This window comes from Enhydra lutris, unplaced genomic scaffold (genome assembly GCF_002288905.1).
Source record: "Enhydra lutris kenyoni isolate GAN:26980312 unplaced genomic scaffold, ASM228890v2 scaffoldscaffold58, whole genome shotgun sequence".
In the NCBI taxonomy this organism is placed as follows: domain Eukaryota; kingdom Metazoa; phylum Chordata; class Mammalia; order Carnivora; family Mustelidae; genus Enhydra; species Enhydra lutris.
In genome coordinates this window covers 8270069-8297189 of record NW_019154142.1, presented here as the reverse complement: position 1 = coordinate 8297189, position 27121 = coordinate 8270069, and the positions used below count along the sequence as shown (strand labels likewise).

Sequence of the window (27121 nt, the reverse complement as noted above, 5' to 3'; positions counted from 1 at the left end):
AACATTTTAAGGAAAGGGGTGCCTGGGTGGCTCAGTCGTTAAGCATCTGCCTTCGGCTCAGATCATGATCCTAGGGTCCTGGGATAGAGCCCTGCATTGGGCTCCCTGCTCGGCAGAAGCCCGCTTCTCCCTCTCCCACTCACCCTGTTCGCATTCCCTCTCTCGCTGTGTCTCTGTCAAATAAATAAATAAAATCTTAAAAATAAATAAGTAAATAAAATTTTAAGGAAAACTACCTTTCGCCTCAAACTTTTTTTTCCTCCTCAAATTTTTTAGTGGAGACAACATCATGAACACCCATTTGCCCTCCACCTATGTTACTCAATTGCTAATATTTTGTCACCTTTGCTTTTTCTTTGATCATTTGCTATCTATTTGCTGTAAGTTGTAGACATCATGATGGCTCCTCCTTGAATACTACAGCATTTATCTCCAAGAACAATGATGTTCTTCTGCATAACCACAAACTCATTATCATATCCAACAAGTTAAACGCTTCCTATAATGTCTAAGAAGTCTATACTCAAATGTTTCCAGTTCAGCCAATAGTGTCGTTCAGAGCTGTTTTTAACCAGATCCAACGTCAAGTTAGCAATCATACATTCTTTTTGGATGTCACGGCTTTTAAATCTCTTCTAATCTACAAGAGTCCCTACACCACACCTTTTCTGTTGTTCATAATACCACACTTTAAGAGTCCAGGTCAACTGCCTTAAAGAATGTCCCTTACCCTGGATTTGTCCAGTTGTTTTTTTGTGGTCAGATTAAATGAAAACTTTTTTTTTTTTTTTTTTTTTTGGGCAAGATAACTACATACATGATGCCGTATACTTCTCCATTACATCAGGAGTCATACAATATGTTTGTCTCATTATTGGTGACACTAAGTTTGTTCACTGCTTCTCTTTGTATTTAATAAGTAATCTGTGAGATGCTTTGAGTCCATGTGAATATTTGGGTTTTTTCTAAGCATTCATCCAATTGTCTTAACCTATTATCCATTAATAATCCTTGTTTGAATAAAAGATGACTTTGGTGGCTGCAAAAACAATGACACTTGAAAGGTCTTTTGCAGGAATATCATTGGCTCCTTTAGAGAAGTCAGGTCCTTGGGATCGAGTCCCGCATCGGGTTCTCTGCTCGGTGGAGATCCTGCTTCCCTCTCTCTCTCTCTGCCTGCCTTTCCATCTACTTGTGATCTCTCTCTGTCAAATAAATAAATAAAATCTTAAAATAAATAAATAAATAAATAAATAGAGAAGTCAGGTCTTACTGGAAAGAAATTCTCTGTGCATCTGTATTGGTAGGAAGGGGTGGAGTTTAGTGTTATACATGAATGAAAAGGTTTATCAGGGGACAGAGGAAGGGAGAAAGGGTAGGACTTCCATCCTCATCCTAGAATGGTTTGGGTAGAGTGTATGAGGATTTAGAAAGCTTATAAATCAGGGGCGCCTGGGTGGTTCAGTTGGTTAAGCGTCTGCATCAGCTCAGGTCATGATCCAGGGTCCTGGGATGGAGCCCCGCATCAGACTCCCTGCTCAGTGGGGAGTCTGCTTCTCCCTCTCCCTCTGCCCCTTCCCCAGCTTGTGCTCTCTCTCTCAAATAAATAAAATCTTAAAAAAAAAAAAAAAAGAAAGCTTACAAATCAGAATCTATTAGATTTGCTAGTCCCAAAGTTTAAGCAGTTGAATTTTGGTTTGGCAGGAAAAGCAGGCCTTATACCAACCCAGCTTTCCAGTTACAAAGTGGGAAAGGTATCAGAATAGAAAGGAAGAGGGCAGGCTTCTTTGTGATCCTGATCATTCTTGCCTATTGTAAGATAGCACAGAAGGCATTGGCAAGAAGTCAATACCATTTAGAACTGGACTTCGATGTTACCCTCTCTTTTACCTGGGAAAGCTAATCTTTGGAGGGGAATGTGAATGTTTTTTGTATTCTCCTTCTTGGGCTACCTGGGAAAAGAGGAAGCAACAGACAGGTGCACAGAGGTCATGGTGTCCAGTTTTAAAAAAGAGGAGGGTAGGGGTTGCTGGGTGGCTCAATCATAAGCAACCAACTCTTGATTTTGGCTCAGGTCATGACCTCATGGTTGTGGGACTGAGCCCTGACTTGAGCTCTGTGCTCAGTGTGGAGTCTGCTTGAGATTCTCTCTCCCTTTCTCTCTGCCTCATTCACACACTCTCTTGCTCTCAAAATAAGTAAATAAAACCTTTAAAACTTAAAAAAAAATTTAAAAAAAGAGGAAGGACTTGCATTATCTACATAATACATTTTTCTTTATTCAGAAATCTTGTCATCCCTTTGCAAAACCTTTTTTCTTGCTATGCTTTCTTGGAATCTGGAAGAGTCACGAAATTTAAAATTTCAAACACAGACAAAATCTACCCACACTGCAGAAAGGCCAAGAGCAAGGAAATCAGGCTGAACATAGAACTGAATTGTTTCCTCTAGTGGCCAGATTCCAATGTGATGGACACCAACTTTGATGATGCACTTCAAGCTCACAATGTCAAAAACCAAATTTATGGGGCGCCTGGATGGCTCAGTGGGTTAAAGCCTCTGCCTTCGGTTCAGGTCATTATCCCAGGGTCCTGGGATAGAGTCCCGAGTCCGGCTCTCTGCTCAGCAGGGAGCCTGCTACCTCCTCTCTCTATCTCTGCCTGCCTCTCTGCCTACTTGTGATCTCTGTCAAATAAATAAATAAAATCTTTAAAAAAAAAAACCAACCCAAGTTTATACCAGTTTTTCCACTTAACTTTTCTATTTTTATTAATGGCATGATTGTTCCTATAATCTAAGTTTAAAATCCTGGTTTTGGCCTCTGACTGCCCTCCCTAGTACACACCTGCCGGCTTCTCCCTACCATACCAATTTTCAGGCCTTGTAAATTTTCTCCCCTGAAATGCGTTTATTTCTCCCCCAACCCCCAAGATTTTGAGTAATCTCTACACCCAAGGCAGGGCTTGAACTCACAACCCCAGATCAAGAGTCACATGTTCTACCAACTGAGCCAGCCAAGTGCCCCTCTCTGAAGTGAGTTTTACACTTAACCTTTTTGTTGCCAACACTCTGATCAGTACTTTTCTCCTGAACTTATCAACAGGTTCCCCAAAGCTTCCTAACCAAACTCCTTCTCTCTACTATTTCCTTTTTCCTTTCATCCTACAGGACGTAGTAAAAAATATCTCCCTAAAACACATTTCACCTGGTTCAGAAACTTTCAGTGTCTGCTCCCTGACCTGAATCAAATTCATTTTCTGCAAGCAAACATCCACAGTCTTACTATTTTAAAGAGTATAATTCAGGGGGCACTGAATACATTCAGAATGTTGTGCAACCATCTCCACTATCTAGTTCCAGAACATTTTTGTCGTATTGTAGCACATATCAATACTTCACTCCTTTTTACGGCTGGGTAATATTCCATAGTACGGACATACTATATTTTGTTTATCCATTCATCATTTGATGGACATTGGGTTGTTTCCACTTCTTGGCTATTGTAAACATTGCACATCTCGACATTCATGTACATGTTTGTTTGAACCAAAATCTTTAAACATAGGCATTACATATTATTTCAGAGCAATTCTTTGCCTCTCCCTACACTGCCCTGTATTTTTTCACATTCAATCCAAACGATAATATTTGTATTTCTTTGAATACAGTGCACTTGACCACCTGCATTCCTTTTTCATGACTTCTGTTGGCTAGGAAGCCTCTCATTCCCAGCTTTGCCATTGAGATCTTCTTCTCCAAGGACCCCCTCAGAGATCACCAATTTCCCAAATCACTTCTTGACTTTCCTCTGTGCTCTCTAAATGACATCACTACAGTATTCTTTGTATTTGTGTATTTCTTTTATTCCCCTCTTTAAGAGGCCACAGACAACCTGCAGGCAATTTATTTCTATATCTCCTGTACTCGAGCACTTTGTTTCCTTAAAACTAACAGAAAACCATAAGAAATATTTTAATTTAGGAGATCTCTAGAGCCATTTCAGTCTTTGTGGTCTCATATACAGTCCCTTCAAAGGCCCATACTATCCACCCTCTGTGGTAGAGGATGTTAATATTATTCCTTTTGAAACAACTCAACAAGTGCCCAGGTGACTCAGTCATTAAGCATCTGCCTTCGGCTCAGGTCACGATCCCAGGGTTCTGGGATCGAGCCCTGCATCAGGCTCCCTGCTTGACAGAAAGCCTGCTTTCTCCCTCTCCCACTCCCCCTGCTTGTGTCCCCTCTCTTGCTGTGTCCCTCTCTGTCAAATAAATAAATAAAAATCTTAAAAAAAAAAAAAGAACTCAAAATAACTTAAATAATTAGAAGCATATCAGGTAGCATTAACGAGGACTCTGCATTTCTCTCCTTTGTTTTAAGAATATACATTTGTTACGTTCATGTACACCAGCCTTGACTAGCGATCTTTGCTTCAGGTTTTGAATGAGAAATAATAGCCAGATACCTAGGGATGAGTGAGTTACAGCTCAGCACTGGTAAAATGTAGTTCACTTAAGGTAGTTTACAGCCAGCTATGACACCGTCAGAATGTCACAAGCCTAAGTGACATTTCAGTACTTTCAGAAATAGCCAGGAGAATATAATCATAATTCCTATCTCTTCAGTGACTTATAATGGCCACAGAAAACTAGAAGCATCATTAAAAATAAAGCTTGCTGACCCGCAGCAGCCCCCGGACTCCCTGAGAGAGTCAGAGCTCTGTGGTTCTCTGAAGGATTCTACTTTCTTTTATTATGAATCAAAATGGTAACTGAGTAGTGACTTCACCTCCCTCGGGTGAATCACCCACTCAGTATTATTACCTGATCATTATTTTTCAGCAGCGACAAATTTAAATTTAAAATTAAGGTAGAATGTAGTATGGAAACATTGTTCAACAAATATTTTTCAGCTGTTTCAGGTCTGGCCTAGTGCTCTTAACTGCCTCTTACAAAAGGGGTGTGTGTGTGTGTGTGTGTTTGTGTGTGTGCATGCACGAACACACACGCGCACCTGCCTGCTAACGGGTGTGATGGAAGACAGCTATCTAAGCTATCTAATCTTGAGACTTAGGGAGGTGAGGAGGAGGTAGCAGGGCCTGATATGAAAAATTCCAGAAGTTTCTTCTTCCTGGCTTCACAACGATGTTGAATGGGCATTAAGGGTATGTGATCTTGTCTTCCCTGCCATGTCTAGTCATTAATTCTCACTCTCTCCAAGCAGGAAATCGAAAGGGTAGATGGGACACAAACCTGTCTGAGTAGAGCAGGGAAGTAATTTTACATGTGATAATAAGAAATCATAGGTGACTTCCATCATTGAGAGCAAGACTTTTCCATTTCTCAGTGTCAAAGCTAGTATTAAGCATCTAATAGAGATTAATATTTTTCTTATAATGCAGTTCTTACCTAAGAGACCTATTTCTTAGATTTATCTGAGAGCTGAAAGTGACCGCAGAATGATCTAGTTCAACAGCATCATTTTACAGAAAATAATAACAAGGACACGAAAGACTGTGATTAAGGTTATACAGATGCTAGCTGAGTCCGAACTAGAATTAAGGTCTTCCAAAACCTGGTTCTCTCTATTTCTGCTACACCAACTTGACTTTTTCTATTTAACAAAGCAGAGCTGCCATCAACCAGTATAACTCTGTGAAAACCATACCATACACACTTTTTTGACAAGTATTAACTGGATGACTATTCCAAGTAAGTCACTATGTCAGCTGCCATAGATAATTCAAAGGTGAATTCATTGTTACCCTTAAGGATTGTGAAATAAAATTCAACACCTGAGAAGGAAAGGATCACAAAAATGCAGTGGGGGTAAATAACAGGAAAACCTGGAAAGAGAGTATTAGAACTAATTTCAGGATTAATAAGCAACCTCCTTGAGATTTAGGATAGAAAGTCCCTCTCGAGTATTATGCTAATTGTGTCCCCTAACTCTGACTAGGGGGCACTCAGAACAACATTATCATCATTTAGAGCTTTATATAAACATGAATATTATAATTTAGAAGATAAAAATAAACTCAGGTAAGGAGGCTTTAACCTGAGGAATGTTTCCCCTTGCACGACAACAACCAACTTCCTGGTCCTTATTTGTTTCAGATGAACGAATCTTCTCTTCACCAGCAATCCTGTTCATGAGTTAGACATGGAGATAAAAGAAGGGCCTGAAGCTAACTGGAGAAAACCACATGGCCTGGTGGGGCTGGGAGATGGACAATAAGCTCCCGGGCTTTCCGGAACGATGAGGATCTAGACAGTATCACAGGGAACCTAGGTTGGTGGGCAGGACATCATCTGCTCACAGACATCATCTTGGCAGGGCTTGCTGACCTCTGGAAAGATCTATTTGGTTTATTTGAGTTACTGCCTAAGGCACTGGCTATTTGGAAAGGATATCCCTCTGAAAAGTTAAAATCAAGTTGGAGACAGAGATTTGGGACTATTTCACCAGCTGTTTAGGAAATCCTGGATTCTCATGTTGTCTACATTTAAGACTTTGTATGCTTGCAAAGAAACCAAAAATTAAATATGTCCCTTTTCTGTGAAGCTTCTTTAAAATTCACATCTCCGAGATATATATATATGTATGTATGTATGTATATGTAAATAGCCAAGGGAGAGTTGGTAGCTTCCATTCAACATATTTAGCTGGATCTTTTCAACCAAAATGTAAATCTGCAATGTATTCTAATGTAACCCAATTAGAGCTACTAACACCATCTGTATATATATTTTTGGTTCAGCTGTCAAAAAACACACAAATATACCCCAGTAATACAATATTCAATAGTTGTATATTTCATTGTACTGTACTTCATTTAACCTTTTTTCTATTTTTTTAAAAAAGATTTTATTTATTTATTTGAGAGAGAGACATAGAGAGAGAAGGAGTAGGGCAGGGGGAGGGGCAGAGGGAGAGGGAGAAGCAGACTCCCCGGTGAGCAGGGAGCTTGATGTAGGGCTCGATCCCAGGACTCCAGGATCACCACCTGAGCTGAAGGCAGACTTTTAATCAACTGAGCCACACAGGCGCCCCCTTTTTTCTATTTTTAAATGGGCCAATTTTTACTTTTTTCTTTTTAGAGTTACTATTTTAGTGCATATTTTAATAGGTAAGTCTTTGTTCACATCTGATCTTTTTTGGAGGATAGACTATTAGAAGTAGAATTACAATAGGAAATATACAGTTTTAAACTATATGTTTTTAAATAAAAGCAAACACTGTATTTAAAAAGCCAACTTTAGGGGCACCTGGGTGGCTCAATGGGCCAAGTGTCTGCCTTTGGCTCAGGTCATGATCCCAGAGTCCTGGGATCAAGCCCCACGTGAGGCTCCCTGCTCAGTGAGGAGTCTGCTTCTCCCTCTGCCTCTATCCCTGCTCACACTCTCTCCCTCTCAAATAAATAAATAAAATCTAACAACAACAACAAAAAAGCCAACTTTAAGACTTCTAACAAAACAACCTAGCACTCTCCAGACCTTATCTGTTCTGTGTCCCTCTGTTTAGCTGTTTCTTTTGCTGTCTACCTTCAAACAGTGCTTTTCCTTGATTTTAAGTTGCAGACATTATCTATTGATTCTACCATGAAAGAAATAATTACATTTCTTACATGATGAAACATACTCTTTTCCCCTACCTTCCTCCCATTGATTACCCTCTTTGGCTTAAATCGACATTCTGCATTTATATTTTTATGCTGTATAAATATTATTCTCTAAGCCATGTAGAGTATTATGTTGTATTTCCTTTCTTATACATTGAAAATTCTTTCCCAACAGCTAATAACATCTTCATTCATATGTTTAGTGTGGCTGTTTTAAAACCTGGCCTCAAACTCTTTGACATTCTTCCCATTGCCAGGTAAGCCTACAAACTGCTCTTGATTGATTGTGGGCGGGCTTGTAGAGTGTTTGATAAGAGATGATGGGAAAGTCACACTGTGTGTGACTTCTGAGGCTGGTCGGAGAAGAAGATGCAGTCTCCACCTGGTTTGCTGGGACACTGGTGTTCGGAGTTCTGAGCTGGCAAGGAAGAAATCCGACTACTCTAAGGCTGCCATGCTGCAAGGAAGCCAAGCTAAATGGAGGAACCACGTGTGAGCACTCCGGCTGGTCAGCAACGTGGTCTTGACATCCCAGCCCAGGTGCTAGCGTGAGCTGAGTCTCCAGATGCCTCCAGTGCCCAGCGCTGCTGAGTCACCTCCCCACTCCGGGGCATTCCAGCTGAGGCCCCCGATGTTGGGGGGTAGTCATCTCGGTGTGCTGTCCAAACTCCTGACTCATAAAATTCACGAACGTAATTACATCATTATTTTAAACAGCAACACTTAGTTTTCTAGGTATCTCCATATTTGTCTTTAATTCTCAACACGGTGAGCCTGGGTGGCTCCAGTAGGTTAAGTGTCTGCCTTCGGCCCAGGTCATGGTCCTTGGATTGAGCCCTGCGTTTGGCTCTCTGCTCAGCCAGGGGTCTGCTTCTCCTTCCCCCTTGGCCCCTTCCCCTGCTCGTGCTCTCTCTCTCTCTCAGATAAATAAATAAAATCTCTCTCTTTTAAAAAAAAAGATTTAATTTATTTATTAGAGAGAGAGAGAGAGTGAGAGAGGGAACACAAGCAGGGGAGTGGGAGAAGGAGAAGAAGGCTTCCTACTTGAGCAGGGATCCCAACACTGGGCTCGATCCCAGGACCCTGGGATCGTGACCTGAGCCAAAGGCAAATGCTTAACAACTGAGCCACTCAGGTGCCCCCAAAAATAAAATCTTAAAAAAAAAAATCCTCAATATGGTCAAGCATATTAGTTTCATTGTTTTCCTTAGAAAAATCTCTCCTCAAGATCTCTGTCCTCTTGTTCCAATCTGGACGGGAGGCATCACCATCAGCCTAGGACGTGCTTGGATGAGAGGAGTGGCATGTCACTTGTTACTTAAAGATGTGAGCCCGGTGGCAAGGCTGCCTGGGTTTGAATCCTGGCTCTGCTGCTTGCTAGCTGTGTGACTGTGTGCAAATTAATTCCTCTGTGCCTCAGGCTCCTCATTAGTAGAGTGCTTGGCACATAGTAAGTTCTCTTATTGTTGGCGTTATTAGTTTTTTATCCTTCCTTTCATGTTGTCCCAGGAATTCGCACTGCCCCCAGCCTATGTCTGGATCCCCTAGCTCCTAGATTCCATGTCTTTCTCTTTCTTGGTTACTTCCTCATCTTAATAAAACACATCACTTGAGGGGCGCCTGGGTGGCTCAGTGGGTTAAGCCTCTGCCTTCAGCTCAGGTCATGATCTCAGTTCTGGGATCGAGTCCTGCATCGGACTCTCTGCTCAGCAGGGAGCCTGCTTCCTCCTCCTCTCTCTCTCTGCTTGCCTCTCTGCCTACTTGTGATCTTTCTCTGTCAAATAAATAAATAAAATCTTTAAAAAAAAAAAAACAAAACACATCACTCGAAATACATCTCTTGAAAAAAGATGCTTGGGAGGTAAAGTTTTTCGAGACCTTGTATATCTGTTTTGAATTGTCTTTATTTAACACCACACTTGATAATGTGACGGTCATAAACGTCTAAGTTGGAAACAATTTTCTCTTTGAATGTTGAAGCTATTAGTCCATTGTCTTGAAGCTCTCAGTGTCACTACTGAGAGGCCTTTCCGATTCTCCATCCTTTGTATGGTAGGTTTTTCTTTTTCTTCCTGAAAGTATTAGGTTCTCTTTTCATCCCCATTGTTGCAAAATGTGATAATGATGTGACTTAGTATGAGTCTTTTAAAATTAATTATTTAGGGCACCATTTCAATTTGGAAACTTAAGTCCTTCAATTCTCAGGACATTTCTTTATAATTTTTTTGTTGTTGTTAATTTTTCTTACCTCCATTTTCAGTTTTTTTTCTCTGGGACCCCTAATAAATCTAGGATCTGTCGAATTGGTTCTCTAATTTTCTTATCTCTTTTGCTGACTTTCTTATTCAACTTTCTGGGAAATTTTCTCATTTGTATCTTCTACGCTCCTGATTTTAAAAAATTCTGCTTTCATATTTTTGTATCTAATGATTCTCATTTCTTATTCTTGGATTGTCCCTTTTTATGTATCATCTGTTCTTATTTCATGAACTTAATGTCTTTTCTCATTGAGTAGATTGATTATAGTGCTTTTGGAATGTCTTTCTTTCTTTGCATGGTCTGTTTCCTCCAAGTTCCCTTTCCATCAGTTTGCTTTTGACTCATTCCCTCATGGCACAGGCTTTTCTCTAATGCCCAGAGGTCCTCTAATACCTACTCCATTTCAGTTGGATATTTTGTGCACTTGGGTACTCTGAGGCTTGACAACTGGTGGGCCTCCCCGTAGAAGGACTGGTCAGGGATATGGCACAAGGGAGCCCCAAGCACTCAGGTCCGTAGGTCTTTTCTCCTGGGCTTGACAGTTTCCCCATTTTTCTACCAGGTAAATATGAGGGATTTTAAGCTGGCTGATGGCATGTTGAGAGCCAATAAGGGAAGAGGGTTAGGACAGGGAAAATCTTATTGTTCCAAATGCAGATATCACATAGGTTGTCTTTGCTTGAAGTATGGCTGCTATCCCCACCCTCAGCTGTGCCTAGTTCCCTAAGTCTAGTCTCACATTAACCCAATCGATTAGAACCACAAAGCTAAGTAAATTCCATGAAGTTCTGCGTAAAAGGGCAATACTTTGTGATTCTAGAGTTTCTCGATTAAAAGAAAATTAAAAAAAAAAAATTCCCTCTCATCTTTTACACCTTTCCTCCTACAAAAAAAGTAGGAAATTCACCCAATTTAAGGCCCTTTTCCCCTCTGACTTTGCCATGCTTTTTTTTTTTTTCTTTGATAATACCTCAGAATTGGAGTATTCAGGGTCCAAGTTTGTTTTAAAATAACCCAATGAGCTGACAGACGGAGCTTCTGGAATTCTGCAGCTTGTGCTAGAGTCTGCAGATGGGAAATTGCCGTCAGTTAAAGGGTGGTGCTATTACCATAGCCCAATTTTTGAAAGCCTTTAGAAAAAAAACAAAAAAAAAAAACAAAAAAAAAAACCTCTGAATTAATTAGCAGCCACCACAGGCCCTGGTTTTGTGCTGCAGTATTCTAAGAATCCAGATAATAAGAAAACAGTATTTCAATCCCTAACTTTTAACTAACATTTGCCTCTTAAAAATGCAGATTATAAAGTAAGAATGTTACCTGTTACATGAAAATGCTCTTATATGGCTTCGCTCATTATGAAATACCAATTACGTTCCAAATTCAACTAAATACTCCTCTACTGATACCTAAAATAGGAATAATTTTGTTTTACCTCTCCAATCTGCTTAATCCACAAATCTCTTCCAAGAAACTCCTGATGTAAGACTACGGGAGCTGAGTTTAGATTAAAAGCCACGGAGTCACTGGTCTTTTCTTTAATAAAAGGCTGGAGATCAGAATTTATCTAGGAGGAGTAGTTAAAAGAGTTAAATCATTCAAATGCACACACACTAGTACCTTTTAGTCCTTTCAGAAAATACCAGTTAATGCAGTGAAAAATGAAGCTAAAGGAATACAGCTTTAGATGAACTTTAATAAAAAGCCAAAGAACAATTCATAGGATTCACAATAATCTTTAAAATTCTTTAAAGTAATTTTTCCCTGACACATCTCCTTTTTTATTTGGCAGAAGACTTTGTTTTACTTTTTAAGTCAAAAGCAATAATTTAAATAAAGTTTAAGTAAATGTAACTGCTTAATAAACAAATCTAAGATTTAATAAAATATATAAAAACTCATCTGGAGATATTTTACGTGTATGTAACATATGTACGTATTTTCTCCTCTCTTAAAAGCTATTTACATAACATTTAAGAAATACATATCAAATGGAATTTTTAAGTTACAAATATACAGAGACAGCAATGTAACAGCTAACTTGATACTTTTTCAATTTCATTATGCCCATTCAAAAGAATCAATTTTTAGAATTAAAAGCTTTCACTTTTACTCCCTATATTTCTAAATTTCATTAACTTTCCATAATTTGTTTCACATATGAAACCTTAAGGGAACCGTAACAAAAATGCAAATATTCTTTCATTCTGTAAATGGCAACATTAGGTGTTATTTAATAATCTGCAAGAGTTCTCTCAAGAACCCTTTCAGGTAGTAAGAAAAGACAAACATGACAAATACGGTGTAAGTTGTAGCTTTCTGTAAGAACTACATAGTCCCCACCAATCATACTGTTCATATTATGTAACAATCACCATCTATGGCTGATAGGTGTTAAGCGCACAATAAACATTTTTTTTGAGATATAAAAGCAGCTTATTAAATGGCAAGAAGTTTCTTATGTATCATTTTAGCTATTTAAGAACTGGAAAAAGAGAAAATGTGCAAATACCTTATGACTCATGGCCACGTGCTTCCCGTACTGAAATGCCACATCCTGAACGTCAGCATCATGCTTTGCTAATTCCATGGCGGCCTGGCAGCTCTTTGCTAATAAGGCTCCATGGGAGAGAAAAGCCTGCTTCTTCCAAGTCGATATTCCAATATCTTTTGTGATAAGATTTTCCTAAAAAAAGGCAACAAAGCCAGGATTTTACAAATGCTTTAGGAGTAATTTAATTGTTTTGGATTTTGGCGAGTAGAAGAGTTAAGAAATGCATTATTTAAAACACTCAGGCTAGGGGCACCTGGGTGGCTCAGTGGGTTGAGCCTCTGCCTTCGGCTCAGGTCGTGATCCCAGGGTGCTGGGATCGAGCCCCGCATCAGACTCTCTGCCCAGCGGGGAGCCCGCTTCCCCTCCTCTCTCTCTGCCTGCCTCTCTGCCTACTTATGATCTCTGTCTGTCAAATAAATAAAATTAAAAACAAAAAAACAAAAACAAAACAAAAAAAACCCCACTCAGGCTAAAAAAAAAAGACACTCAGGCTACTGCAATAAGACAGAACTAAAAAGATGCTAAATCCCAGGGCTACCTAAAAAGAACTAGGGAGGCGGGAGCTGCTGTTCTAGGGTAATGGCGGGAAAAATGAAAGCAATGCTGAAGTAAACTTTATTTTGAACTAGGACACGTCTATTAAAATTTATTTGTAGGAGAAGGCAAAATTAGAAGCTTGCACCTCCAGACTAACTCCCTTCTACATTTGCATAAGTTCTTGAGTGCTGGTATTCCAAAATGCAAGAAGACTATTGCCTTTAACTTATGCGGAAGTGTCAAGGGCATAATGGAGAAACTGCATTGTCTTAGAAAGTTCAATAAAAAAATCACAGAGGAGGTAACCGGTTATAATGGAGTATGATTAGATCCATCATCCAACCAAATTTATTCCCATAAGAAGAAACAAGGACATATGGGAGTATATAAGTGTAGTTTATTTAATTTTATCTTTTAAATTATGAAAATCATTGTAGTATCTGTAAGTATATACACACCGGGGCACCTGGGTGGCTCAGTGGATTAAAGCCTCTGCCTTCAGCTCAGGTCATGATCCCAGGGTCCTGGGATCAAGCTCCTCATGGAGTTCTCCGCTTGGCAGGGAGCCTGCCTCCCCCTCTCTCTCTGCCTGCCTCTCTGCCTACTTGTGATTTCTGTCTGTCAAATAAATAAATAAAATCTTTATAAGTATACACATACCTACTGCCTCTAGACCAGTGATGTACAGTAAAAATAAAATCTAAGCCACATACGCAATTTAAAACTTGCCAGTAGTTGCGTTAAAAAAGTGAAAAGAAACAGGTGAAATTAATCTTAATGACATTTTATCTATCCCAATATATCCAAAATATATATATTTCAATATATAATCAATATGAAGTTACTGAGATATTTTATATTTTTTTATACTAAGTTTTCAAAATCAGTGTGTATTTTACACTTAGAGCCCATCACCAGCCACATTTCAAGTGCTCACAGGGTACAAGGAATTAGAGGCTGCCCTACTGGACCAGTCTGTTCTAGGCAGGGGGCTCCTGGAGGACAAAAATGATGAACGCTTTACGCTGTTCCTTCGAAACTTCTAACAAACTAGAACCCATCCAAAAGGATTAACTAACCCAAATACTTTCTTCCTGCTACCCATACCATAATCTTTCTCCTTCCATCATTCTTTGAGGACAAAATTAACAAATAATAAGAAAACAGGACAATGAAAAGGTCAGTTCAGATCTAGTCTATTTCTTTCACCACGAGGAAGGGCACTTTCAGCCCATTGGTCGGATCAAATTCCCAGCTTTGTTTTATTTATTATGCCTTTAAACAAGAAGAAGGTCTCACTTATGGCAACAGTTACAAGTGTGCAAAATAACATTGTGTAATAATAAAAAAGGCCACCCAAGGGAGAAATAGTGCATAAGAGTTTTATAAAACATTAGGCCTGAATAATAACATATTTAATTTTACATGTTTGAGAATGTATTTTTAAACGTGTGAATGAACATACCATATTAATTAATCAAAGATAGAAACCATATTATCTCTCCATATATATACTAAATAAGCATTTGACAAAATTCAACTCCTATTTTTTTGGGGGGGGAGCCTAAATAAAATAGGAACAGATGTGTATTTCTTTAATATGACGTGTGCGTGTGTGTGTGCATGTGTGTCTGTGTGTCAGCCCTAATGTCAGCAAATACTTTATAAAGAAACATGAGTCTTACTAAAGTTAGGAATAAGAAAAAAGCACATCACTGTTGTTTAACAGTGTAATGGAAGAGGCAAGAAAAGGATGTATTAGAAAGGAAGATTTTAACTCTTTCTACTCGAATACAGTATGACTGCATATTGGGAAAAACCAAGAGACTCAACTAAAAACTACAATAAGCAAAATAATTCAATAAAGTAAAGGCATACAAAATGAATATATTATTAATATAACAAAGGTATTAACCATAGCTTTCATGCATAAAAAATAATCAGAAAACATTATAAATAGGGTCTTTTCTTCTATTATGTCTATGAAAAGAAAGAATAAAAAGCTGGCAATAAACTTAGGTGAAAAACTGATATGAAGAAAAATGTTAAAATACTAGGGAGGGAACACAAGTAAGTTGAATGAATATAAAAATATATCATGTTTAGAGACACTATAGTCCAGGGACGCTTGGGTGGCTCAGTTGGTTAAGCGTCTGCCTTTGGCTCAGGTCACCATCCCAGAGTCCTAGGATCGAGCCCCACGTGGGGCTCCTTGCTCCACGGGACGCCTGCTCCTTGCTCTGCCTGCTCTGCCTACTGCTCCCCTTGCTAGTGTTTTCTCTCTCTAACAAATAAATAAACAAAATCTTAAAAAAAAAAAAAAGACAGTACAGTCCAGCCTCATGAAGTTTACCCCAATTAAACTAAAAAGACCTTTTTCCTGTCCTGAAACCAGACAAGCTGATTCTAGAGTTCACACAGAACAAAATAGGCAGGAAAACTGTGAACAAGAACAGTGTGTGGGGGGTTGGGGGAGGCGGGGGTGGATGGGGACAGCAAAAGATGCCTAGCCCTATTAGGCATTACAAATCTAAAGATACCACGTATTACACTATAATTTTAATTATAAAATTTAAATTTTATAAGTTATAATTATATTTTATAATTATAAAATATAATTATAGTTATATATAAATATATAAAAATTTATATATAAATATATTAATATAACATATAAACTTACATATAAGTTTATATGTTATATTAATATATATTATATATAATATATTATATATAATTATAATTAATTATAATTATAAATTATAAAAACTTTTTAAAAAGTGTACTTTTTAGACAGAAGGACAACTGAACAAAATAGTCCAGAAATCAAACTATATATAAGAATTTATTACATTTTAGGGAAAAGATGGACTTTTTCTGTCAATGGTGCTGGTATAATTGAATAGCTACCTAGAAAAAAAATAACAGATTGATCTGCATTTACTCCAAATGTCAAAGACAAAAGCAAAGCAACCAACCACAAAACCATAGGCAATGTGAGAAGACAGGACGATGAGGAAAAGTATTTCCATTTTCTATCACAGACAAATGGGAACTCTCCCTGCGCTAAGCTAATAAAGTCTGTGCCCCCTGCACCCGTCTCTCCCCGAATGTCACCTTAACATGGCCAAAGGCATTCTGCAGATGTGGGTGAATTCAGGATGTTGAGATGGAGGGATCATCCCAGATTAACTGGGTGGGCCTGTGGTAATCACAAGGATCCTTTGGGAGGAAAGCAGCAGGGTCTGAATCAGGTGATGTGATGACAGAAGGGGAGAAGGGGAGGGGGAGGGGAAGGGGGGAAGAGAGGGAGAGGGAGGGAGACTGGAAGATGCCATGTTGCTGAATCGGCAGATGGAGGCTGGGGCCACAAGCACAGGAATGAAGGCAGAAATTAGAAAAAGCAAGGAAATGGATCTCTCCTAGGGCCTCCTAGGAAGGAGAAGGAAAGGCAGAAGGAAAGGCACCTCGTCAACATCTTGATTTGGGGGCTTCTGACCATTAGAAAAAATTGCCCCCTTTGCAGAGCTTTACTGAGTGTTGGTGAGGCTCTGGAGAAACAGGCCTGTCAAGCACAGCTCGTGGAGGGGGGGACTGGGTGGCAACTGCACCATGTATCCATGAAAATGACAAATGCATTTGCCCTGTGACCCAGCAATCCCACTTCCAGGAATTAATCGTACATCTAAGCCCACACACATGTGAAACGAAATACATACAGGTTTACAGTCTATTGTTCACCCAGCTGCAAGGGTGATCCTTTTACAACTTAAGCCACACAGACCACACTGGCCTTTGTGCTATTTCTCCAGGCAGGCTCTTCTGGGGCCCCTAAAGTTGCCCTTCTCTGTCACGCACTCTGCCCAGATGTTTACAGGGTTCAGCTCCTCATCACTTTGGGGTCTCTGCTCAAATTTCAACTCATCGTTAATAGTCTCCCTCCCTCCCTTATCACTTCCTATCTCCTTACTCTGTTTTAAACCTCTTTTCCGTGGTTCTACTAGACTCCTCATATAGTTACTAGTTTAATGGGTTATTGCTTATCCTCTCCGCTAGAATGCTGGCTGCACAAAAGCAAGGGCTTTGTCTGTTTTGCCCTCTCCTACATTAGATGTGCAACAAATATTTGCTGAACCTTTATCTTTCTTTTGATACTCTTCTCTTTCTCTCATTTCAACCTTCCTCTGTCATCCTTAACTTGGAAATAATAAAGAACTGAAATAATTCTCCTAGAACACCTTCCTAGCACTCACAGCTTCCAGAAAAACTGCAGCATACCATTGAAGGCACTCCTTTTTGGTACCAAGCAATACTCCAAGCCCCATCTCCTACCCAAAATAGTCCTTTGAAGGCTGCTTTCTAGCAACACAGAACAATTTGCTGTTTTCTTGAATAAAATATGTACTTTCACACTTGTGTGAATTTAAAAATATTATTCCCTTCAAAAAAGATTATCATCTCCTCCCATTCCCTTCCTATTAGATTGAATACATCCGGTTCAAACATCGATTCTTTTTTTTTTTTAATTAAAGATGTTATTTATTTATTTGGCAGAGAGAGATCACAAGTAGGCAGAGAGGCAGGCAGAGAGAGGAGGAAGCAGGCTCCCTGCTGAGCAGAGAGCCCAATATGGGGCTCGATCCCAGGACCCCGAGATCATGACCTGAGCCAAAGGCAGAGGCTTAACCCACTGAGCCACCCAGGCGCCCCTCAAACATTGATTCTTTGAGAAGCATTCTCAAATACTCCCACAAACACTTTCCTCTCTAAACCAATGTTACCTTACTTATATCACAACATAGCATTGCATTCTTTCTTTCTTTCTTCTTTTTTTTAAAGATTTTATTTATCTATTTGACAGACAGAGATCACAAGTAGGCAGAGAGGCAGGCAGAGACAGAGAGGGGGAAGCAGGCTCCCCGCTGAGCAGAGAGCCCGACTTGGGGCTCCATCCCAGGACCCTTAGATCATGACCTGAGCCGAAGCAGAGGCTTAACCCTCTGAGCCACCCAGGCGCCCAGCATTGCATTCTTTCTGACTTGCCCGATTGCTTATCTGTCTTTTCTTGACTGGGGTGGACCTTTTGTTAGGCATCTTTGTATATTTTTAATCACTTAGGCCATCTTTAATCTCCAACAAATGTTTGCTGAATGAATAGAATTATGTTTACCTGTTGCATTTCTTAAGTATTTACACACTCTTTAAAAAATTTTTTTCAAGCTAATGAGTAGATGTATTCATACAATGAATGCTAGTCGGCAACAAGAGAAGGAACTACACACACACGCCCTGCATTGGATGAATCTCAGAAACATTAAACTAAGTGAAAGAGGCACAAAAGGCCACATATTGTATGACTTCATTTATGTGAAATGGAGATTAGCGGTTGCCTAGGCTGGGGGTGGAAACTGTGAATGGGCATGAGGGACCTTATGAGGGTGTGTGTGAAAGTGTTCTAAAACTGATTTATGGTGATTACTGTACAACTGGATACGGTTTCTAAAAATCGTTGAATTTTATGCTTGAAATGGGTTGATTTTATGGTATGTAAAATATAGCTCAATAAAGTTAAAAAAGAAAAAAATGACTGAGTAATATTTTACATTTCTTGGTCTTAAATGCTTAAATTGTCATTTCAACAATTTCTATGACTCTCAATTAAATTTTTTGTGGTTTGTATACCATCCTCATTTATTCATACAAGCTTTACTTAGGTTCTCTGATGGGTCAGGTTCTCCGCCAAACAATATAGATATGAAGATGAACGGTCTGTCCTCAAGAAGCTCACAGTCTAAGGACGGCATGTATAAATATATCTACATAAACATATGGTTAAAGCAATATGATTCTGTTTCAGAATAATTTTTGCAGGGTTTCCAATCAAAGATTCAGTTTGGTTCATTACATTTTCCTTATTGTGACTAAGATGTTTTATTATTCATTATTTCTACATTTTAAATTACACAAGTGATACATGATCACTGAAAAAAAATTAGAAAATTGAGATAACCAAGAAAACAATTTATAGTCCCTAGAAATCTATTTGTATAAGTTAATAAGGGTGTAAGTTAATAATTTTGTTTCTAAGTTAATCAGAACATTTATTCTCTGAACATTAAATTATTACATATTGTGACCTTGGTTACAAATGAAACCAGGTCGCTCCATTCATTTCCATCAGCTTGACATGTATGTATTATGAGAGCACGCTGTATTACAAAGGAAAAAGGAATGTACAATTATAAAATACCAAGAAACTGGTTTGATAACCACATTCAAATCAGTATCTTCACATATCAGAGATACAGAATTGGTGTGAAATGAATGAATGTAGTCAGAGTAAATGAGATTTAGATATTTTTATAGCATCGACTTACATATGTGTAGTTTTTACTGAAGATTTATTATCTCTAAAAGGAAGACACAGTGAATGAATATTTACTTTTGACGGGATTTCCTTTTTTCCATAAAGGTAATATATACCCATATGCCTATCGAATGACTGTCAGACAGAAGAACGTTGATTTAAAAAACGCAAGTCTCTCATCCACTGTCACATGACCTTTTTGCTCAAGTAAGGCTGGTTCAAATAACACACACATACACAAACTGAAGCCTGCAAGACGATGTTGGCCTGAGATAGTGGCACTGGTGGTTTTGCTCAAATATAATATGCTGTTCTGCTAACTGAATTGTCTGGGGGACACATACTTTGAGTTACATGAAAGTAATACATTGTATATAAGTATTCACAGGAGACCGGAGTGTGTTTATAAAGTGGCTTGTCAGATTACAGAACAAAAGCAAATTAACTGATGCAGGAAGATGACAAAGCCCCATCCAGAACTTACCGCGTCAAACTTCTACCTTTCATACTATCAGAAAAGAAGAGTTTGGGTGATTAAGGAACTGGCTATCTGTTGAGTTAAAAGCACTTCAAAGAAAGGATGCAAATAGCCTCTGTTGTCATGCTTCTTACTTCTGATACATGCTCAGAGCCATTATCTTTATAAATGCAGCATAAATTTGGCTCTGGTGAGAGACCTGATCTCTCTAATGCCCCATTTTGCCATTTTAAATGTTCGCTTTGAGTTGCTGTTTTTAGCTATTTTGAGAAGTTAAATAAGATCCGACCCAGTTTACTAGCCTTGTTTAAAAAAAAAAAATTAAGTTCAGGAAATTCTCAATAAGGACTCTCTAAATTTAGGGATAAGAAGGAAGCAAGGGGGAGAATGAAGTCTAGTACTTCCTGGGAAAGAGCTATGTGATGACATTTTCACATTCATTATTAAATTAGCTCTCAAAAATCTTAATTGTCATTATTCCCATTTAAAAGTTAAGGAGGTTTGAAGACTATATTTTGACCAAAATCAGACACTAGTACATGACAGAGATGAGTCTCAGACAAATAGCAATTGGATTCTATTTTGCTTAATACATAATAGAAATATATGAAAAATCTTTTGTACTTGGAAAAGTAGGTTGTATTTAAGGATGAATGACATGTTTTATCTATGTATCAAAAACCTATTTTCAACCTGTAAATTAAGTCTTTTAATAATATCTATTGAATAAATCCAACAGTCTAGAGTATAAGATGAGTAATGAGATTAGGAATAGCAGACATCACAGGTATTTTTTTAGGAATCCCTACGGAGGAAAAAAAAAAGTATAATATTTTTAACAGAATCATCTAATAGGGTAAAATAATTTGCTCTGATTTATAATCCAAGCACATGGGAGACAGTGAAGTAGGTATCTGGAAGGTTTATATCTTTGTAAATCATGGGAGAGAAATCGGTAAGATCTGATTCACACGTATAACTAACATTGTTTTATTGTTTTTTAAAAAAAGATTTTAATTATTTATTTGCCAGAGAGAGAGAGAGTGAGAGAGTGTGAGCAGGCAGAGGGAAAAGGAGGGTCCCTGTGGAGCAGGGAGCCTGATGTGGAACTCGATCCCAGGACTCTGGGATCATGACCTGAGCCGAAGGCAGATGCTTAACTGACTGGATCACCCAAGCGTCCCTAACTAAATACTGTTAAAAAAAAAAAAATGCCTCTAGAGGGGCATCTGGGTGGCTCAGTCAGTCAAGCATCTGCCTTTGGGTCAGGTCATGGTACTGGAGTCCTGGGAAGAGCCCCACGTCGGGCTCCCTGCTCAGCGGGGAGCCTGTTTCTCCCTCTCTCCCCTGCTTGTACTCTCTCTCTTGTTCCCTCTTTCTCCCTCAAATAAATAAATAAAAAATCTTTTAAAAAATGCTTCTACACCATAAAGCTATTAAAACGTCACTCACAAATTAGAGAGAAGGGTTACCAGGGAATTCTTGGTTTTGAGCAAGCCAGTCCCTTCCTGCCTTCTGCACTAGTCAGATCTTGCTGAAATATGTAGGAATGACCACCCTGGAAAGGGGTCAGGATGGAGAAGGGAAGACCCTTTTATAGCACAAATCCCTCAGCAGGTGGTATCCTTGGGAAGGGGGAAGCTCTGAACAGCTAGAGGGCAACAGATAGTTTTCAGATGGGTTGCGCAGTAGGGGCAGTAGGGAATACTGACTAATTCTTCGAGATGAGCAAACTGGACAGCACCAAGAGCAAATGTGGTCTGCTCTGAAATGCACAGCATCGGTGCTGCTTGGGATACCATGGGTACGTGCAGTAGACGCAGGTGGCTGATTTTTCTGCACGCTTACTATATGCCAAGCACTGTGGATTTAAAAATCAGGCATTACTTCTTGATGATTAGAATTTCAGCAGAAGTTCGGTTTCAGTACATAGAAAGTAGTTTGGTATGTGAAAAGAGAGCTGTGCTTATAGTACAGAGAAGGGAGTGAATACTTCTATTAAGGAAGATAGGGGCATCTGGGTGGCTCAGTCATTAAGTGTCTGCCTTCGGCTCAGGTCATGATCCCAGGGTCTGGAGAGAGCCCCACGTCGGGCTCCCTGCTCAGCGGGGAGTCTGCTTCTCCCTCTCCCGCTGCCCCTGCTTGTATTCTCTCTCTCACTGTATCTTTTTGTGTCAAATAAGTAAATAAAATATTAAAAAAAAAAAAAAGGAAGAGTTATAGAAGACTGGTTGGGGACTGTTGGAGCTGAATTAGGTTCTGAATAATAAACTGGAATTAGCCTGGAAGGTAAGGTAGAGGATGACTTGGGGGCATCATATTAGTCCCGCACTGTTGAAGCCTACAGTGGAGGGGTAGGTGGGGAAAGAGGAGACTAGTCAGATAGGTAAGAGGTCCAGAGGTTTGGATTCTTATAATTTATGTGCGGGGAAACGGTTTTCAGCAGGGAAATGATATGATTACATGTGCAATTTAGATGGGTTGTTCTGGAGGTCATTTAGATGGGGGGGCAACAACGGGAAGCTCCATTACGGGGTAAAGTGTTACATTCCAGGTGAGCAGATCACAGGAAAGGGGTAGCTAATGGACACTGAGAGTCAAGAACAAGACAAGCTGCTCAAAAAGTGAAAACAAGGGGCGCCTGGGTGGCTCAGTGGGTTAAAGCCTCTGCCTTCGGCTCAGGTCATGATCCCAGGGTCCTGGGATTGAGCCCCGCATCCGGCTCTCTGCTCAGCAGGGAGCCTGCTTCTCTGCCTACCTCTCTGCCTACTGTGATCTTTGTCTGTCAAATAAATAAATAAAATCTTTAAAAAAAAAAAAAAAAAAGTGAAAACAAGATAGCTCCCTACTGTGGACAAGACGCTGCCCACCTAGGATCCACACCACTCTCCCTCCTCACTAACAAGACCTCATTTTGTTCAGGTCCTCACAGCTCTGATGTCTAAACCAGACTAACAGCATCTTGGACAAATCTGCCATGATTGATGGTTCTGGGACCTGAACCATCCCCTCCCACATTCTTTCCTTTTATGTAACCACACCCTTATGTATACCCTCAGGGCATGACGCCCTTGACCTGTGCAGGAGATAGGACAGGGGCACACACCTAAACACTGTCCTCCTGGTGGCTCCCTAGAATGTACTCCCAGCCTCTTGGCTATAAAAATAGATCCTAAGGGAGGTGGGGTTGCAGCCTTGCTGCTGCCAAAGATACGCTTCTGTCCCTCAGTCCCCCAGATAAGCCATTTTTCATCTAACTGAACTGGTCCGCCTTTTTCTTTGGTCTTACAGCTCACTTGGCCTTTGGAGGTCATCTTGCACAGACCACCCCCGCCCTGTTTCATGGGATAGTTGCCAATGATTACTTTAGGGATGGGAGTGTGGTCTAACTCTAGCTAATGAGACAGGAGGGAAGTCTACCCAGGAGGCTCCTAGAAAGAGACCCAGGTGAAACTAGCAACTGTTTCCTTGGGATGTTGCTCCATCTCATTGAGACACACCCAGGACTACGGCAGCCAAACTGCCAACAGCCTGATGATAAAGAGAACACCAGAAGGCAGAGGCAAGAAAGAGACAAGCAGAGACAGAAAACCTTGATATCGTGGAGGTGTCATGTTAACTCTCCCTGATGCCCCGAATTGCCCAGAACCTGCAGACTTCTAGCCTCCAGAACTGTGAAAAAAAATTTTTTGTTGTTGTTTAAGCCACCCAGTCAGTGGTATTTTATTGTGGCAATCCAAGCTGACAGAAGCACCTTCTGCATAAATGTTAGGATTCAATCATGGATGTTCGGAAAGTATATTCACTCTGTTCCTCCCAGTATATTTCAGCATAGTCTTCATGACCTGATGGTCATGCTAACATGCATTATGCTAACATAATGCCTTAAAATATGTTGGAAAGATCTATATTCTGACAATCTATTTCTTTTTTAAAGATTTTATTTGAGAGAGAGAGAGCATGAGAAGAGGGACCTCTGACCAGAGGGAGAAGCAGACTCCCTGCCAAGGAGGGAGCCTGATGTGGGACTTTATGCCAGGGCTCCAGGATCATGACCTGAGCTGAAGGCTGTTGCTTAACCCACTGAGCCACCCAGGTGCCCCTGACAATCTATTTCTGCATAACAAACCACCCTACACCTTAATGGCATAAACACCACAACCATGTTATGATGCTCACAGATTCTGTGGGTCAGGGATTTGAAAAGGGAACAGAGAAGATGGCTGGTCTCTGCCACGGGATTCTTGGGGCCTCAGTTAGGAAGACTAGAAAAGCTGGGGATGATCTACCGACTAGGGGCTGGGACAGCAGGGTTACCAGATATCCACTTCCAACAAGACAGTTTATTTACCCACACCTCCGTGAGGCCCTTGGGGGACTGAGGACAGGAGCGCCTCCCTGTGGGCAAGTCACATGACTTCTCCCAGCAAGGTGGTTGAGCTGCTTGAGTTCTGAGAGACCAGGCAGAGGGAGTATTCAGGACAGCAAGCATTCTTTTTTTTTTTTTTTAAAGATTTTATTTATTTATTTGACAGAGAGATCACAAGCAGGCAGAGAGGCAGGCAGAGAGAGAGGAGGAAGCAGGCAGAGAGGCAGGCAGAGAGAGAGGAGGAAGCAGGCTCCCCGCCGAGCAGAGAGCCCGACGGGGGCTCGATCCCAGGACACTGAGATCATGACCTGAGCCGAAGGCAGCGGCTTAACCCACTGAGCCACCCAGGCGCCCCAAGGACAGCAAGCATTCTAAGAGACCTTTTTATGACCGAGCGCAAGAAGTCGTGTAGTGTCACCTCTATAGTACTTTATTGGCTGACGTTCTCACAAGTGCATTGAGATTCAAGGGGAAGGAACACAGATCCTTACTACTTGATAGCAGATCATGGGAGGAAAGTAAAAAAAAAAAAAAAAATTGTGACCTTTTAATTTTTTTAAAACCACCACACTCTATTTTTTTTTTAAAGATTTTATTTATTTATTTGACAGAGATCACAAGTAGGCAGAGTGGCAGGCTGAGAGAGGACAGAAAGCAGGCTTCCTGGCTTCCTGCTGAGCAGAGAGCCCGATGTGGGGCTCGATCCCAGGACCCTGGGATCATGACCTGAGCCGAAGGCAAAGGCTTTAACCCACTGAGCCACCCAGGCACCCCCACACTCTATTTTTTTAAGAGTGCTCAGGAGAGCAACTGATTTCTCTGCTCCCTTCCGGTTATGGGGCTGGCCAAGAGGATGATACAGAAGATGGAGTGAGGCAGCCATGGGGGTAAGCCTGGTGAGGGGCAGACGTATAAAGGATGACGGCTCTGCTTTTGACCTGAGAATCTGGATAAACAGTAGTGTTCTTTGTGAAGACAGAGAAGAATGGAGTGGGTTTGGAGGGAAAGATCATCTATCTGGTCTTATGTGTACTGAGTCTGACATGCCTGTAAGAGCTCCAAGAAGAAATATTGAATGAGCAGCAAAATATTTAGCTCCAGAGCTCAGGAGTGGTCTGGGATGGGGACATAAATTGAGTCTCACTGGCACACAGACAGCTGGTAATTGAAGGCTTGGGCTTCATTTTCTGAGAGGTCTATTCTTGTCCTGTGATCAGAATGGTATTCTGTTAAACAATTTACATGCTTAATAGTCATGTTTTATCTCTCAGGCAAATAAACTGCCTCTTAAGATGTTTTGCTGTGATAGCTATCACTAAGTGACCTGGAGTACCTCTAAATAGTGTACAAATTCAATTTAAACACTGAACAAATAAAAACATTCACCAACCAGACCCACTCTAAACTTGAGGGTCTACTTAATTGAAAGGACCATTATAGGTACTAAGCTGTCTCAGTCACCAATGGCTTTTTTGCCTTCTCAGTATCTGTGTCAACCTTTACTTTTCACCTCTATCTAACTAACCTCATACTCCTACATTTGATTCTAATATGTTTACTTCACAATACATTTGCTGCTATTAAATAAAAACATTTTGTGGATTAAAAAAAAATAGATACAGTACTATTGCTTAAATGTGGTGGGCACCTTTGTTATTATTCTTTAAACTGTATGTATTTGCTGTATACACTCTTGTATGAGTGATACATCTCATAATAAAAAAAAATTTTAAACCACTCTCAGTAGCCTTTAAATGTGAATAGACTCAACATTTTTATTTGTAATGAATGATTTAAGACTGTGTCTAGTTTATGAAAAAAGGATGTTAGTAAAATTATAGGTATTTATTATCACCACCACTAGCATCTTCAAAGTCTTGGATATGGGAGTGATATAAGCTTGAACAGATGCCCAGCAAACAATAAAACATGACATGGCATGTTTTATTAGCTCGTTAATACATGCCTTGGGTGCAATGTGAGGGACAGGTTGTGAGTAAATGTACCAGTGAAATACACCCCAGAGTACCTTAATGCTTTTATACAGCACTCACTGTTTCACTTCTAAATCTCTTAAATACATGTTTTCTTTTAAAGACAATTTTTACACACACACACACACACACACACACACACACACACACATGTGCATACACACATGGGATATTTTTAACTCCAAAAAAAGGAAAATAAAGTTTTCTTACTTCTAATCTACAAAAGAAAACTTCCAATACGAACTCCCTTCCACTTTGAAAAGATTAATTAGTTTCTTGGAATTCAGCTCACTGATTCTTTAGTTAACCTCCTTTGCCCACCTTTATCCATGTTTATAGGAAGAGTCTGCGAAACCCAGGATTTCCACATTGTTTTGTGCTTATGTTTGCACACTGCACAATAACGTCTCTGTAAGAAACACTGTGTTCCTCTCTGGCCACCTGAGGAGGACTGCCCTCACGAGCAACATGGTTAACTATCATCATGAAGAAGTTCATGACCATCTACCCTCCTTCAGTGGAAACAAATGCTCATTGCTTGCCCTTCATCCTAGGAAGGCAACAGTAACTACAATAGAAATTGAGGAAAAACTTGCTAAAAGGTACAAGACCACACTGGATGTCATTTTTGTACTTGGATTCAAAGCTCATTCTGGTGGTGGCAAGACAAGTGGCTTTAGTGTGACTTACGAGTCATGGACCCCAATACAGTCTAGCATGATGTGGCCGGTTTGAAAAAGGCCTCATGATGGGGTGCCTGGGTGGCTCAGTGGGTTAAGCCGCTGCCTTCGGCTCAGGTCATGATCCCAGGTCCTGGGTTCGAGCCCCGTGTCGGGCTTTCTGCTCAGCGGGGAGCCTGCTTCCTCCTCTCTCTCTGCCTGCCTCTCTGCCTACTTGTGATTTCTCTCTGTCAAATAAATAAATAAAATCTTTAAAAAAAAAAAA

The 27121-nt window shown here is 40.1% G+C and overlaps 1 protein-coding gene across 2 annotated transcripts in view; it reads right to left on the bottom strand.

The window, feature by feature from the left end:
- Positions 1–27121, bottom strand: part of LOC111158280 (decaprenyl diphosphate synthase subunit 2) — a 272132-nt gene that overhangs the window by 35693 nt on the left and 209318 nt on the right. For both annotated transcript variants that reach the window (XM_022520211.1, XM_022520212.1), the window contains exons 5-6: positions 12390–12563; positions 11313–11444 (exon numbers count right to left, since the gene is read on the bottom strand). In XM_022520211.1, the coding sequence (XP_022375919.1) occupies positions 11313–11444; positions 12390–12563 (306 nt within the window). The remainder of the gene's footprint in view (positions 1–11312; positions 11445–12389; positions 12564–27121) is intronic.